The 13,874-nt window shown below is 40.6% G+C and overlaps 2 protein-coding genes across 3 annotated transcripts; both read left to right on the top strand.

Annotated features, from left to right (window-relative positions):
- The first annotated feature begins 473 nt into the window (after positions 1–473).
- On the top strand, positions 474–4,115 carry timm17a (translocase of inner mitochondrial membrane 17 homolog A (yeast)). Its single transcript, XM_023804113.2, has 6 exons — positions 474–626; positions 1,261–1,360; positions 1,794–1,857; positions 2,346–2,474; positions 2,737–2,847; positions 3,165–4,115. The coding sequence occupies exons 1-6, from the start codon at positions 601–603 to the stop codon at positions 3,233–3,235; spliced, it is 501 nt and encodes a 166-aa protein (XP_023659881.1). The 5' UTR covers positions 474–600; the 3' UTR covers positions 3,236–4,115.
- A 3,701-nt stretch (positions 4,116–7,816) lies between these two features.
- On the top strand, positions 7,817–13,661 carry LOC140577593 (CMRF35-like molecule 5). Of its 2 annotated transcripts, XM_072715276.1 has the most exons (6): positions 7,828–7,931; positions 8,142–8,468; positions 8,594–8,704; positions 8,855–8,935; positions 10,171–10,280; positions 10,932–11,324. In XM_072715276.1, the coding sequence occupies exons 1-6, from the start codon at positions 7,895–7,897 to the stop codon at positions 11,034–11,036; spliced, it is 771 nt and encodes a 256-aa protein (XP_072571377.1). In that variant the 5' UTR covers positions 7,828–7,894; the 3' UTR covers positions 11,037–11,324. The 2 variants fall into 2 exon arrangements, with proteins under 2 accessions (XP_072571378.1, XP_072571377.1); XM_072715277.1 differs by lacking the exons at positions 10,171–10,280; positions 10,932–11,324 and adding an exon at positions 11,735–13,661 and having other exon boundaries at positions 7,817–8,468.
- The last annotated feature ends 213 nt before the right edge of the window (positions 13,662–13,874 follow it).

Genomic DNA, 13,874 nt, shown 5'->3' with positions numbered 1-13,874 from the left:
GCCTTGTGCCCTGTGTTCCTGAGATAAACAGACTCACCCTAGAAGGTAGTTTTGGAAGATGGATTCAATAGTGAGCTCTCTTCTGAAGGACTACCATTGACTGCTTGTGATATCTTATCTTCATTGTTTCAAGAGGTTAAACACATTTAAAGAGGTACAATTGCGACATTTTATCAAATAATTCTACTAATTAATCCCTTGCTAACACAGTAAGGTGTACATCTCTAAATTTCCTATAAAAGTCCTATAAAATGTAGAATATTGAAGGGTCATAATCTGGCAGGAACTATACGGAGGTAATGCTGATAGAATTTTAAGGTAATGAACATTAAGTTCATAAATTAAATTAATGAACATTAAGTTCATAAATTTTTTAATAGTAAAATGTGCTATAAGAGTTCAGTTCAGTTTGATGGATAATCAGGCCTGGACTGGTCTGTGCCTAGGCATGTACCTGTGGTGGACCTGTCTGAATAAAAGTGGATGGGAAAAGTCACGTGTCCGCAGTTTGTTCCGGAAAGGCTCTTTGCTGTGACGTTTGCTGTGACGTCAATCAGCTACCCTTCACCGGGGAGGCCGCAGTGAGACAGCCAGAAGAAAATGGAGGAATACGCACGTGAACCATGGTAAATATCTTTTTAAACGTTTTGTCTTTACTTGACTACAGAAATTAATTAACAGACTACATATTTCCTTAAATAAACGATTCGGTTGATACAAAGCATAGTGAAAAACATCTTTATACGCTGATATCTGTTTGGCCGGTGACAGTGTTTCGCCGGTTGACCTTGTGTAAGTTACAGTATCTGCCGGCCAGAATGACGAACGACAGGAAACTTAACGTCTGAAAACTATATAGTGTTTACGTTTCTAAGGCTGCACGTTTTTTTTTTTTTTACTTTCGAGTCCTATTTTTGTTGAGGTAGCTAACCTTCGATGTCTTACATGTTGTATCGGGCATTCTAATCGAATATCTGCACTGTTGAAAACCTTTGTATATTTATGTATTTGTGTTTGATATACCTATAAATGTTGATTGAGAACGAAATAGAGCGTTAATCGGTATACTTATTTTGCTAACGTGTTGCATGCTTGGTGGTGGGGTTGGGTCGCAAACTGTCAGCATCGATCAGTATCGAACTATAGGTCTGTCCCCTGAACACCGTGGCTGCGCTAAATTAGTAATTATGTTTAAATATTAGAGTATGCTCGCTGATTTCATCGTTGCCTTACTGATTAACTGTATACTAATATCCACAGCCCTTGGAGAATCGTGGACGATTGCGGGGGAGCGTTCACTATGGGGGCCATCGGTGGCGGCATCTTCCAGGCAGTCAAAGGCTTCAGAAATTCACCCGTAGTAAGTGTATTGTTATTGTTATATTTTGTTGTTCCTTTACGTGCGTTTTTGGAACTTTATTGCCATTGACAAACATTAGCAGGCAGTCTCAGCAGTATAGAACAAAATAAAAGAAAATCAAAATCACCCTGAGGCTGGGCCCAATTCAGCACATACTGTATGTAGGGTACCTGGCTATATACAAGTAAAATAACTGTGCAAGGACTGACCAGACAACACATACCTGCTTAGTCCATGCATCAAGTAGAATATGACTGCCTTAACTAAGGTAGGGAATAACAGGTGTACATCTTGAATGCAGGTGGTTCTAGCTGTAAGGGGGCAGTCATATTTTCCATTTTGTAGACTTGTCTTACATGTTGTATTAATGATGCTAATATTGTGAAGTATTGGGGTCCTGGAGAACTGAACTGAAGATTTTTTTGTTCACTAGGGAATGAGCCACAGGTTACGAGGGAGCATGACGGCCATCAAGACTCGAGCTCCACAGCTTGGAGGTGACCATCAGCTTGCTGTATTCATGACAGTAATTGGAAAGATATTTATTTCAGCAAAATGTTGATGGTGATTTTAATCAGAGTTTGCTCTATTGGCCAGGTACAGCTGCATGTACTAGAAATTTGTTTTGGTAGTATTGGTGGTTACATTCACAAATAGCATGGAAGAATAAGAACATAAATTAAGAAAAATAGATTAGCAGAAATAAAATAATAGAATAAAGGAATAAAATAGTGCAGAGCAGTGCAAGCTGTGTAATATCCTCCTGAGACCCAAGGGAAAAAGTGTCCTTCAATTGTAGGTTATTTGTCTTTGGAGGAAATAATACATCTTACAGTGTAGTTTCTTGCTGAAGGGTAGTTTTTTTTTTTTTTTTTTTTTTTTTTTTTTTTTTTAAGTAATTAGCTAACAGACAGAGGTAGATTAATTGTACTTGTCTTGGGGGTTTTCATAGACATGTCTTGAGACGCCTGTGTATGTCCACCAGGTAGCTTTGCAGTATGGGGTGGCCTCTTCTCTATGATCGATTGTGGGCTGGTCAAGGTGCGAGGGAAGGAGGACCCCTGGAACTCTATTACTAGTGGGGCCATGACGGGGGCCATTCTGGCAGCACGAAGTAAGTGTTCCCATGACGACCCGAAGCGGATGCAGACACACAGGAACTGGCTCATTCGCCAAAGGCACAAATGCATTTGAGAATGCTCATGTGGAGCGGCACATGTACCCTTCTAATGCTGCGATTAATTTATTACGGTGCTGTTTGAAGGGGATTAAGTCAAAGGAGGACTTCATAATGCACCATACATGTAAAACTGGTACTCATTTAGGGATTCTGATAACCTGGTGTGGTCTGATTCTTTCATTGTTCCTTACGTCAGACGGGCCTCTGGCTATGGTGGGTTCTGCTGCAGTAGGAGGCGTACTCCTGGCACTGATCGAGGGAGCCGGAATCCTGCTCACACGGTTCGCGTCTTCACAATTTCCAACCGGTGAGTGTCGCAGTAATTTCACAAAACTGCATTATATCAGCATGTTGAAATTCAGAACCATATGGGGAATGCAACATTGTTGCCGGTCAAGTGGATTTATATATTTTCGAGGTTTAGGTGGCTTCTGTGTCCATTGTCTTGGGCTCAGAGTAGATTAGAATCTCTGGTATTAAGTAAGAAACTCCTCTAATTTTTACAGTTGATAAATTGTAGTGAGAGCCCAGTTAGTGTTACATTTTTCCACAAAGTAGCCCTTATAACGTGTGGTTAAAATGCACGTGTTTACATAGCCCATCTGTGCACCTGTACGCCCCTAGGTCCTCAGTTTGCAGAGGAGACCACGCCCATGCCAGCCTCACCCTTTGGGGACTACAGACAGTACCAGTGAGAGGACCGCCATTACCTCGCCCCTGCTCCCCTCTAGGCTTTTAAAAAAATGTTTCCCCATAAACTCAAATCTTGGATGCACAAGTGACACTGAAGAACTGTAGGAGGTGCTACAGTGCGAGCATGACTACAATGCTGCCACCTTCTGGATACTGTGTGATGGGACAGGTTTCATCATTCTCTGAGCCTCGTCTGTTGCATGTACAAAGTTAACCTTCAAGCTGCATTGAAACAGTAATTCAGATAAATTCCCTACAATTAAATTAGTAACTTTATTCTCAAGATATTGTATGGATTCATGATACTTCTGATGACCAATGTGATGTTGGAATACTTGACTGTTATTTATATAAGTATTCGGCGAATGTGTGCAGGACAAACTCAAAACAGGCATATACTCTATAACAGGGCCATTCAATGTATCCCAGTCATATTCTAGATCTGAATATAAAATACTTGGTATGTATTGCTCATTTGCTGTAATGTGCTCAGTTTCTTCTCCTTGTAGTGTTACCTACAATTTAAATGCAGTGATGTAGTACAGTTTGTTGCAGGTGTACAGGTTAACCCCGTATAGCCTGTAGATGGACATTATGTTGAATTCAAGGTGACCTTTTTTTATTTATCAGCAGAAGGTCTTGAGCCTTGCGACAGGCCAGTTTATGTGAAAAGTCTGAAAGGCTAAAGAATCAATGACTGATTTTTCCATGCATAGTATGTATCTGTGCCAAAGGCAAAAATGCATACAATGCAGCTCTTAGGACCACATTAGGAATCATAATCCTAGTATTTGCTCAAGATTTATTGCAAACTGACAGTTTGGAAATATATGTATTACTGATTGGATAAATGATTAATAAACATTCAGAATGCTGATGGTATTCCCGCTGCACTTTCCTTCAATTATGGTGGAAAAGAGAAGGCATTCTGGAATGTACGTGAGAAGGATGTGGTTTGGAATCCCCCATTTGTTCAGTATTCTGTTGTATCCTTTCTAAACTTTTTAAAAATACATTTCCCTTTGCAGTGCTAATTGAAATGTCTTTCAAAATGAGAGAAATGTACATTTTACCTGCCTCTGTGAATCTATCATGAGGAAAAAAAAAAAAAATTTTTAATAATCTTGGGGATTGATATTTAGAGAAATTTAGAGTATAACAAACTGATTATCCATATTTGTTGCCCAAAATATGTCCAAAACAGAAAATATTTTTTTCTTTGAAGGGATAAGATTATTTTTGCATATCAGTGTTGATACTGTAAACTTAAAAATGCATTAAACATGACCTTTTTAGGTGTATAATGTTATGTTAATCCACTTCGTACTGCTTATGCAGTATTCAGTCACGTGCAGCCTGGAGTCTGTCCCTGCAAGGGCACCTGGTCACAGGTACTGACTATAAAAATATTCTTGGCGGTCAAAGTCTTCACATATGTATTTGGTTAATTTAATTGTATTGTGCAGTTCCATTTGTTTCTGAAGTTTGTGGAAGTACTGTTCATCTTTTCTACCGGCATTTACTCTGCATATAATTAATTTATAATTTGGTGATCAGTGTTGACAGTGCACAACAACGAAATGTGTCCTCTGCATTTAACCCATACGTGACATCGTGACATAGCAGGGGGCAGCTAATTCGGCGCCCGGGGAACAGTGTTTGGGGGCGGTACCTTGCTCAGGGAACCTCAGTGTTGTGTTGCTGGTCGGGGATTCGAACCTGCAGTCTTTCAATTTTGCACTTCCCTAACCATTAAGCCACCACTGCCCTATTGTGTCCTGTATGCCTCTGGGTGCATATTGCCTGTGCAGGGTTTATGCATGGACATCTATGATGCCTTGAGATGAACAGCAAGGTCCTCTTGTTTCAAAGTTGGCCTTCGAACATCAGCCCAGATGTGTATCACAGTGATGTTCAGATGTTCTCTGCTGATCCTTTTCCCCTCACAGGTAAGTTTATACTGGAGCCTTTAGTCAGGGCAGAAAATAAAGATTGTTTGTTGTTTAGTATAATAACGCAATAAATAATATGATGTTACATGCCATAAGTAATATTGTATCTTAGGCTGTTTTCACACTTGGTCCATTTCATCCTTTAAAGCGAACTCAGATGGATTAGTCAGCATTTTTTGTGTATATGTGAACACGCCAAATGAACTCAGACCCCTTTGAAACGAACTGAACTGAGACCACATCGGGAGGTAGTCTCAGTCTGGTTTGCTTTTAGTCCGCGTCACGGTTCATTTAACTTGAACTGAGTCACCTTTCAAATGAACTCGCATTTTAACACAAAAAGAACTGAGTTCCCTTTCTTTTGGGACCACTTGTAGAGGTCTGAGTTCGCTTCCTTTAAAGAGGACTATATATGAAAACACCCTAAAAGCGAACTGGACTGAGACTACCTCAAAGGGGTCTGAGTTTCTTTGGCGTGTTCACATATATGCAAAAAATGCTGACTAATCAGTCTGAGTTGGCTTTAAAGGTTAAATGTACCAAGTGTGAAAACACCCTCAGTCATATTATTCTTTCAGTCGCATTAACCGTGCTAATTTTGATACCCCCAATGGGAGAATATTTTGAGCAATGACAGAATTTACTGTCCTTTGTGTTTAGTACGCCTCTCCTCTTCGTCCTTTTCCTTTTATGGCATTGATCTGAGCAAAGAAGCTTTTGCTTCTTCATTTTGAAATATTTCTCCCCAGTTCAGTCACACTTTTCTCGACCACACCATCTTTGACACCACCTCCCTGCCCTCACGTTGTGTAGCTGTTCTGTCTTGGCACTGCTGAGCACACAAGCATTTCTGTGTGCAGTTAATTTCACTGCATTGTGGATTGTCACTTATTTGCTTCACGATGTGAGAGCGCAGTGTTCATTGTCAGAAACAAAATGAAATTGCCCTTCAAGGTTGGTGCCCCATGCAGCCACCTGAGCTGCTTTCTGGGCTGACTATCCCTGCCTTCAGTAAAAAAAAAACCTTTGGTATTTACTGAACCAGGTTTTATTTGGAGTATAATTGTTAAAATCACCAAACCCTTTCGCCAGGGTTGGGGCGAGAACAAATCCCATAGGTGGGATATTAATGGGGGGTGGAACCAGTGGCGTTACCAGGATGCAACCATAAAAGTTGTCAACAGGGGTGGCACTGGTTTGAGTGGGCCCACTAGTGACTCTGCACCTACAGTCGCTATACCAGCTGTCATAGACAATGTGTGCTGAACAGCTTTACTGTAATTGTCCGAACCCTATCTCTCCAGCATCTACTGGTGCTCCCAGGAACAAGGATGTTAACACCACTGGACCGATACATGCTGGTCACACAGCGCCATGTTACACAGGTGTTACATGGCCATGGTCGGGTATCTTCAGATATCTTTTCAGCATGATGCACTGCAGAATGGACATGCATGAGGAATTAAGATTGTCACCCCCCCATTGAAACCATTACCATCACTACCTCCAGGTTGATATGTAACCTTGTTATATATCGAACACATAACTCTCCAGATTATTAGACATAACTCTCACAGTAAATAAGATTGCAGACTCTTGTTTTAAATTGTTTTGTTTTAGCTTCGGGTTTCTTTTCCCTGATTAACTGCTTGATTTCTGGTAATGTGTTGTGTGCAGACCAGGGTACTAGGCTTCCTGTTTGCAAGTTCTTTTAAAACCTTTTTAATTTGTATCTGTGTTTCTCCAGCTCCTCCTGATACCATATTTTTAGTTTGCTTCTGCCATTTTCCCCCTAGTGTTCCTTGCCCACCCAGGTTTTCAGGGCTGGTTATGTTTTGCTTGTCTGTCACAGTTTCTCTTTCTGTAACTGACAGGTTGGTGTGTGGCCCTGAGAATTAGATATGTGGTTGAAAGGTAACGGGTTGAAATCCTTTGACCAACATAGTAATGTCTCTGTTCGGCCACTAAGCCCAACTGCTCTGGAGACTAAATGAACCTGCATTATTAATTGTATTTCACTTTGTATAGAAGTGTCTGCTAACCAAAAAAATGTTGCCACCATGTATATTGGATTTCTGCAAAATGAGGAAGTGACAACACTCTCATGTAGCTTAGGTCCAAAAACTTCTCAAGAGGTGTGAAATTTGGACATGATTACTATGTTAGTCAACTGGACAAATTCAGACACAGTGCTGTTAGGGTTTTTTAATCAATGTAAAAAGAAATGCATTCAAATTGAATATTTTGTTGACATCTTTTGTTTTTAACTAGTCACTTGCAACTGAATGCCACAACAAATAACAGGAGAACCTGAAACAAGTTAGAATCTTTGGGATTTTTTTGGAAAATATTCCCAAAACATCTATCTATCAATGTCCTTTATCATTGTTGTGCTACAATTATTACAACTGGTCTATTTACCACTCTATTTTCAGATTAAATAAATATCTGTCACATTACATTTAGGATTGCTACTGATCCCTTCATTGTGGGCATATTGTTCTTACAGGAAAATTAGTTGTTGCTGACATGTATAAAAGGTTTTTATAGGTTAATAACCTACCGTCAGCTACATTTCAATGCGGAAACTGACGCTTCGTACTGTCAGCGCTGTACTAATTACTGTATATCAAACGAAGGGATCCGCTCTGAACTCGCTTAGACTTTCCGGCGGTGTCGCTTCTATCGTTACGATCGAGTGAATTTAGGATGAAATCATTTTATCAGATATTTGTTTTCCTGTCATGTAAGTATACGTGTTCCATTAATGATTCACACAACTTATTCGTTTAAAATGTGGGCAAAGAGAGAATATCTTGTGTTGTTCTACTACAGTTCAATATGGTGTAACTGATGTAACATCTTTACGGTTTAATTTTTATTTGACATTCGAATGAATATTTAAGATCTTTCTATCATATGAAACCCAAGTTTCTCTTTTCTGTTTTTAACGGAGGGCTGCGGTTTGCACATGCGTCGAAGATCAAAGAAGTGCGGGGATATGAAGGAGGAAAAGTGGACATCGACTGTCCGTATCCAGCCGATTACATACACAACGCCAAGTCCTGGTGTCGCCATCCCTGTAACGATGTTCTTGTTAAATCTGAGAAGTCAGACACCTACATTTCCAAAGGAAGAGTTTCTCTGTACGACAATCCTAACGGACGGTCATTCAGGGTCACCATAAACAAACTGACTCTGAAGGATGCTGGGGTGTATTACTGTGGAGTAGAAAAATGGGGGAAAGACATATACACAGAAGTTCATGTCAAGGTCAGTGAAGGTATGTAATCTTTAAGTTATCTGGGATCTTATTTGAACTTATATTTATATTTGCTTGATTTAATGTAGTTATTATAATCTGCAACATATGCGCTGAACAGCCTAATTGTATTTGTCTTAACTCAGCTTCTCCAGCTTCTGCTGTTGTTCCCCAAACTGATCCAGCAACGAGGCTGTTAACTCTGCCGGACCGATCCATGCTGGTCACACAGCGCCATGTCACTCAGCTCTCCACAGGTGCGTTACATGGCCACGGTGGGCTAGGGCCAGATTTCTTTTGCCTGATTTAAGTGAACAGCGTGTTCAGGTATCCTGGCTTAGACAGAACAGGTTGCTAGCCTTCCTGTTTTTTACAGCTTCCTTTGAACCCATTTTGTGTGTCTTAAGATCCTGCTGCTGCCATCGTGATTAACCTACAGAACGTTACTGTGGAGAAAGCCAACCGTTCCACAGGCCATCTGTCCATGGGTGAGTAGGGGCTTTACCACATTTCCAGTTTGTTCATAGTACATTTCCCTTAGTGTTCCTTGCCTGAATGATGCCTATCCAGGTTTTTGGTGGGCTGGTAATGTTTTGTTTGTTTGTTACACTTTTTGTCCCTGTATTGCCAGATACTTCTGTCAATAAAGTTTTAACATTGTAATTGTGAGAGTTGCAAAATATGAAAGTTACAATTCAGTCATATGACTTAGTACAGGGCTGAACCGGGATTAAAATTCCACCCTGGACTTTGGGGTCCCCCACGGCTCCAAAATTTTGCAGAGTAGGAGGTCCCCACAATACATTTTGCTGTGCTGATGGTTAAATGCTCAGTATGCCAGGTGAGCAGGTGCCCAGCCCTGGATTAGTGGCTGAAGGTGTGAGACATGAGTATGGTGTTAGTCTCAGTAATCAATGCTGTTTTTATTCACACTGTAAAAATTCTTTAGGAACAAAAATAAGGTGGAAGATAGGCTTGCTGAAATTTGCCACTCTTGTAGGTTTATCCTCACTCACTGTTCATCATAGCCCTGACTGCTATTAGCTGGCTGAATCAGTTATGCATTGTACACAGTAACCACGTATTGTGCAATTAAATTGTGTTATTTTATTCCTTAAGGTTTTCAAATGAATTACATGTGATAATGTGTGAATTTGACAGGTTTAGTGTCTATGTTCTTAAAAAGGACAAGTTAAACAAGACCTCTGCTATGTAAGTCACTGGGACATCATTGAAGATCATTGAAGCGGGTTTTGCTAACTCTATTGGCTGTCTGTTGCACATGTGTACTGGAGGCAGAGTTTAGCTTAGAGAGTTTAGCTCAGCTTGCAGAAATGCACTGTTAGAGTGGTAGTGGGGCCTATGCGGGCCCTGGTTTATGCACAGAGACTTCAGTTAAACATGCATCTATTAACTTCAGTGAAGTTGTTATAAAGTCTGTATTTTACTTAAGATAAACGTCCTAGCGACTAAATAATATGCCATGTTCTATTTTAATTTATGGTCATTTAGAGCTTGTCTGGTTTGACCACTTCCTGTGTTTTAAGCTGTACAATGCATAAAGATGCCTTCTTCCTTTTTAGCAGCTATGATTTGATATTGCATTGAGGCTGAAGTAACTGCCTGTATATTAAAGACAGAATGTGACTCCATTTTATCATTAGTGTGTTTTGCTGGGGCCAAACATAATCTAATTAAACCAAACCTGACCTTTTCTAAATAGACAAACTTGGTAGTAGCACAGTTTTGCTTGGATCAACCTTTGGGCTGCTGATGTGGTTCCTGCTGGTGTCACTGGCTTATCTTTCAAAACGATTAACGTCAAAGTCAAAGGTATGTTTCCAATTGCGATAAATTATACACCATCTAATCTAATCTAATCTAATCTAATCTAATCAGTAGTGATACACTTTATACCTAAATGCACACTGAGTATGCATTTGTGCACAGTTTCATATTCAACAAAAGAATAAGATCCAATAAACTTTTTTTGATTCCAGTAGGAACTTCTTGAAAAAAAAAAATAGCACAAATGAAGTCCTCCTTAAACGTTAACATACTTATAAATTTGTAGAATTACATCCTTTGGGTTTAGCTGTCTCTGTTTACAATGTACAGGTAAATCATTTTATAAAATTTGATTAATTGGGATATGTCAGTTTAATATGAAATGTATTCTTATTTTGTATTTATATTTGAATAATTGAGGGGCATGTCATTTGTTGTTATTTACAGACAATAGTAACTGAACACTACTTAACATCCTGTGCTGGTTAGAGTTTCATTCTAAACACAGCCTCACTTGTGTTTCTATTTGTCTCACATATTCTTAGAAACCTGTAAATGCCCCCCAACACTGGTCTAAGATTCAATAACCTAGCTAATCCTATCCTGAGTTAATCATATTCTTGAATTTAAAATACTTGAGGATACTCCTGCTCGATGCCTCTCTTCCCATACTAACTGTAGTACTCTGTCATTCAGGACGGAGCGGACCTTGGCTGTGTGTATGATGATATGACATTTGTATTGTACAAACCTGCTCATCTTCCCCAGAAGGATTCTCCTGAAATCTACAACATGCTTTAATTTGCCGTTTCTCACCTAGAAATGACAAGCATTCTCTACTCTCATGTGGATTCTCCAGTGGTTGCAACAAATTAACATTTTGTGGCTGCATGTATGAGCTGCTGGCTACTGTATTCTGTCTCTTCTATGTGTTCCTTGTGGTAGTGTGTTTGTGTGCATGTGTACATGCGAGCACTAGAGGGCACTCTGTCTTACAATCAAAAACTCAGTGAAAAACTGCTTTGGCGGCTGTGTGATAGTCTGTTTGATAACCTGATGTTTGATACCCTGAATAAACACTTTGTTTTAGATGTTGTCTGCAGTCTTTGTGTTTATTATTCCAATGCCAGGTTTAGGAAATATCACTTTTGGGCTATATAACTACAATCAACGAGCTAATCCAGATTTGAAGAGGCCTTGACCACCACAGGCCAGAGTAATATTTGGTATTAATCATATATTTGGTTTGCCAGACATCCTTCCACTGAGGATTTTACTTAGAATTTCATCCCAATGAAAATGATTTAGCTACAGTATTTTGTTTGTTTTTTGCATATATACTTGTATAATAATTAGGTCATATTGATACTTTTATAATCATTCTGATAATTTTTGTAATGTCTTTGTCTCTTTCACAAAGATTTTAGCTTCAAGTCCAGCAGACAGGTGATTGATGGTGATGCTGAGAAGGCCAATGAGTTTAACCAGTCTTTTAACAGGTTCAACAATGGGCCTCAGCCCAACGGCCCCTCCACCTCCAGCATGACCCTCGCAGCACCCAATGCCCTTGTGTCCAGCTTCAGCAGTACATCACCAATATGCTGCCCCCCATCCTACCCATCTTCACCTCCCACTGTAGCACCTAGAAGAGTCTCCACCACTTCTTCTGAGGATGAAAACACTAACAACCAGGGAACAAGCATCATCATCACTAAGGATCAAGTGATGAGACAATTATCCAGACTTCACCCTAAAAAGGCGCCGGGCCCGGATGGCATAAACCCACAGGTTCTGAAGTCCTGTGCCTCCCAGCTATGCGGAGTTCTGCACAAGATCTTCAACTTAAGCCTAAATATCATGAAGGTTCCGGTGCTGTGGAAGACATCATGTCTAGTCCCTGTCCCGAAAAAGGCACGACCTTGTGCCCCATCAGACTACAGGCCAGTTGCACTCACTTCTCACTGCATGAAAGTCTTTGAGAAACTGGTCCTCGTCTCACTCCACCCAGTAGTTCTACCAGCACTCGATCCACTTCAGTTTGCTTATCGGACAAAGGTTGGAGTGGATGATGCCATTATTTACCTGCTGCACCGTGCCTACAGCCACCTGGACAATCCTGGAGGATCCCTGAGGATCACATTCTTTGATTTCACCAGTGCCTTTAACACCATTCAGCCTGCCCGACTGGGGAGTAAGCTGTCTGATATGCAGGTTCCCTCCCCCTTAGTCTCATGGATTATGGACTATCTGACAGGAAGGCCACAATACGTGAGGCTGCAGGGCTGTGTCTCAGACACAGTAATGTGTAGCACTGGAGCTCCTCAGGGAACAGTTCTGTCACCGTTTCTCTTCACCATGTATACATCCGACTTCAAATACAACACGGAGGGCTGCCATCTGCAGAAATTCTCAGATGACTCAGCTATAGTTGGATGCATCAGGAATGAAGACGACTCAGAATACAGGAAGGCCGTGGACAGGTTTGTTGAATGGTGTGAGCTGAACCAACTGCAACTCAACATCAACAAGGAACTGGTGGTTGACTTAAAAAGATTACGGTCTCCTGCTACTCCCCTGTCCATTAGGGGGGTGGATGTGGAGATCGTTCAGGACTACAAGTACCTCGGCGTCCACCTGGACAATAAGCTGGACTGGTCAAAGCATTCACTGGCTACCTACAAGAAGGGTCAAAGTAGGATGTACTTCCTAAGGAGACTCAGGTCTTTTAGAGTCTGCAACACTATGCTGCAGATGTTTTATGAGTCTGTGGTGGCCAGCGCCATTTTCTTCTCTGTAGCATGCTGGGGTGGCAGCATGAAAGTGGCAGAGGCCAAGAGGCTCAACAAGCTTATCAGGAAAGCGGCTTCTGTAGTGGGTGAGGAACTTGACAGCTTGGAAATGGTGGCTGAACGGAGGATATTGTTCCGACTTCAGTCTATCATGGACAATGCTGATCACCCGCTCCACAATGTGGTGGCTGATCAGAGAAGCACTTTTAGCTACAGGCTGACTAGCTTTAAGTGCTCCACTGAAGATCTTTCCTACCCACGGCCATCAGACTCTATAACTCGTTAAAATGATCTCACACCCAGCCTCAGACGCTAAAATAAATAAATAAACTCCCCCCCGCCACACACCATACCTACCTTACATACCTTACATACCATACCACAGCCTGGGCAAGAAACCTGCTGCTATTCGGATGTGCAATGTTCATCTGGTAATTTACCTGTGTAATTTACCACTTAACAGTATTTATTCTATTTATATATATTGTATTTCTGTTTCTGTATATATCATGGGTATATAGCGCAGAGTCTCTTATAATTTTATTTTAGTTCTTATACTTACATCTGATATTCTTTTTCTTTTATGTTCTTGTCCTGTGTCTCTGTGTGACCGTTTGTAGTAACATGAGCAATTTCCTCCGGGATAAATAAAGTTTTTCAGATTCTGATTCTGATTCTGATTATACCAAGTGTGAAAACACCCTCAGTCATATTATTTTTTCAGCCGCATTAACCGTGCTAATTTTGACACCCCCAATGGGAGAATATTTTGAGCGATGACAGAATTTACTGTCCTTTGTGTTTAGTACACCTCTCCTCTTCGTCCTTTTCCTTTTATGGCATTGATCTG

The sequence above is a fragment of the Paramormyrops kingsleyae genome, chromosome 8 (genome assembly GCF_048594095.1).
Source record: "Paramormyrops kingsleyae isolate MSU_618 chromosome 8, PKINGS_0.4, whole genome shotgun sequence".
NCBI lineage: Eukaryota > Metazoa > Chordata > Actinopteri > Osteoglossiformes > Mormyridae > Paramormyrops > Paramormyrops kingsleyae.
Note: the sequence above shows the minus strand (reverse complement) of the source record. Positions and strands in the feature narration are given on the sequence as shown.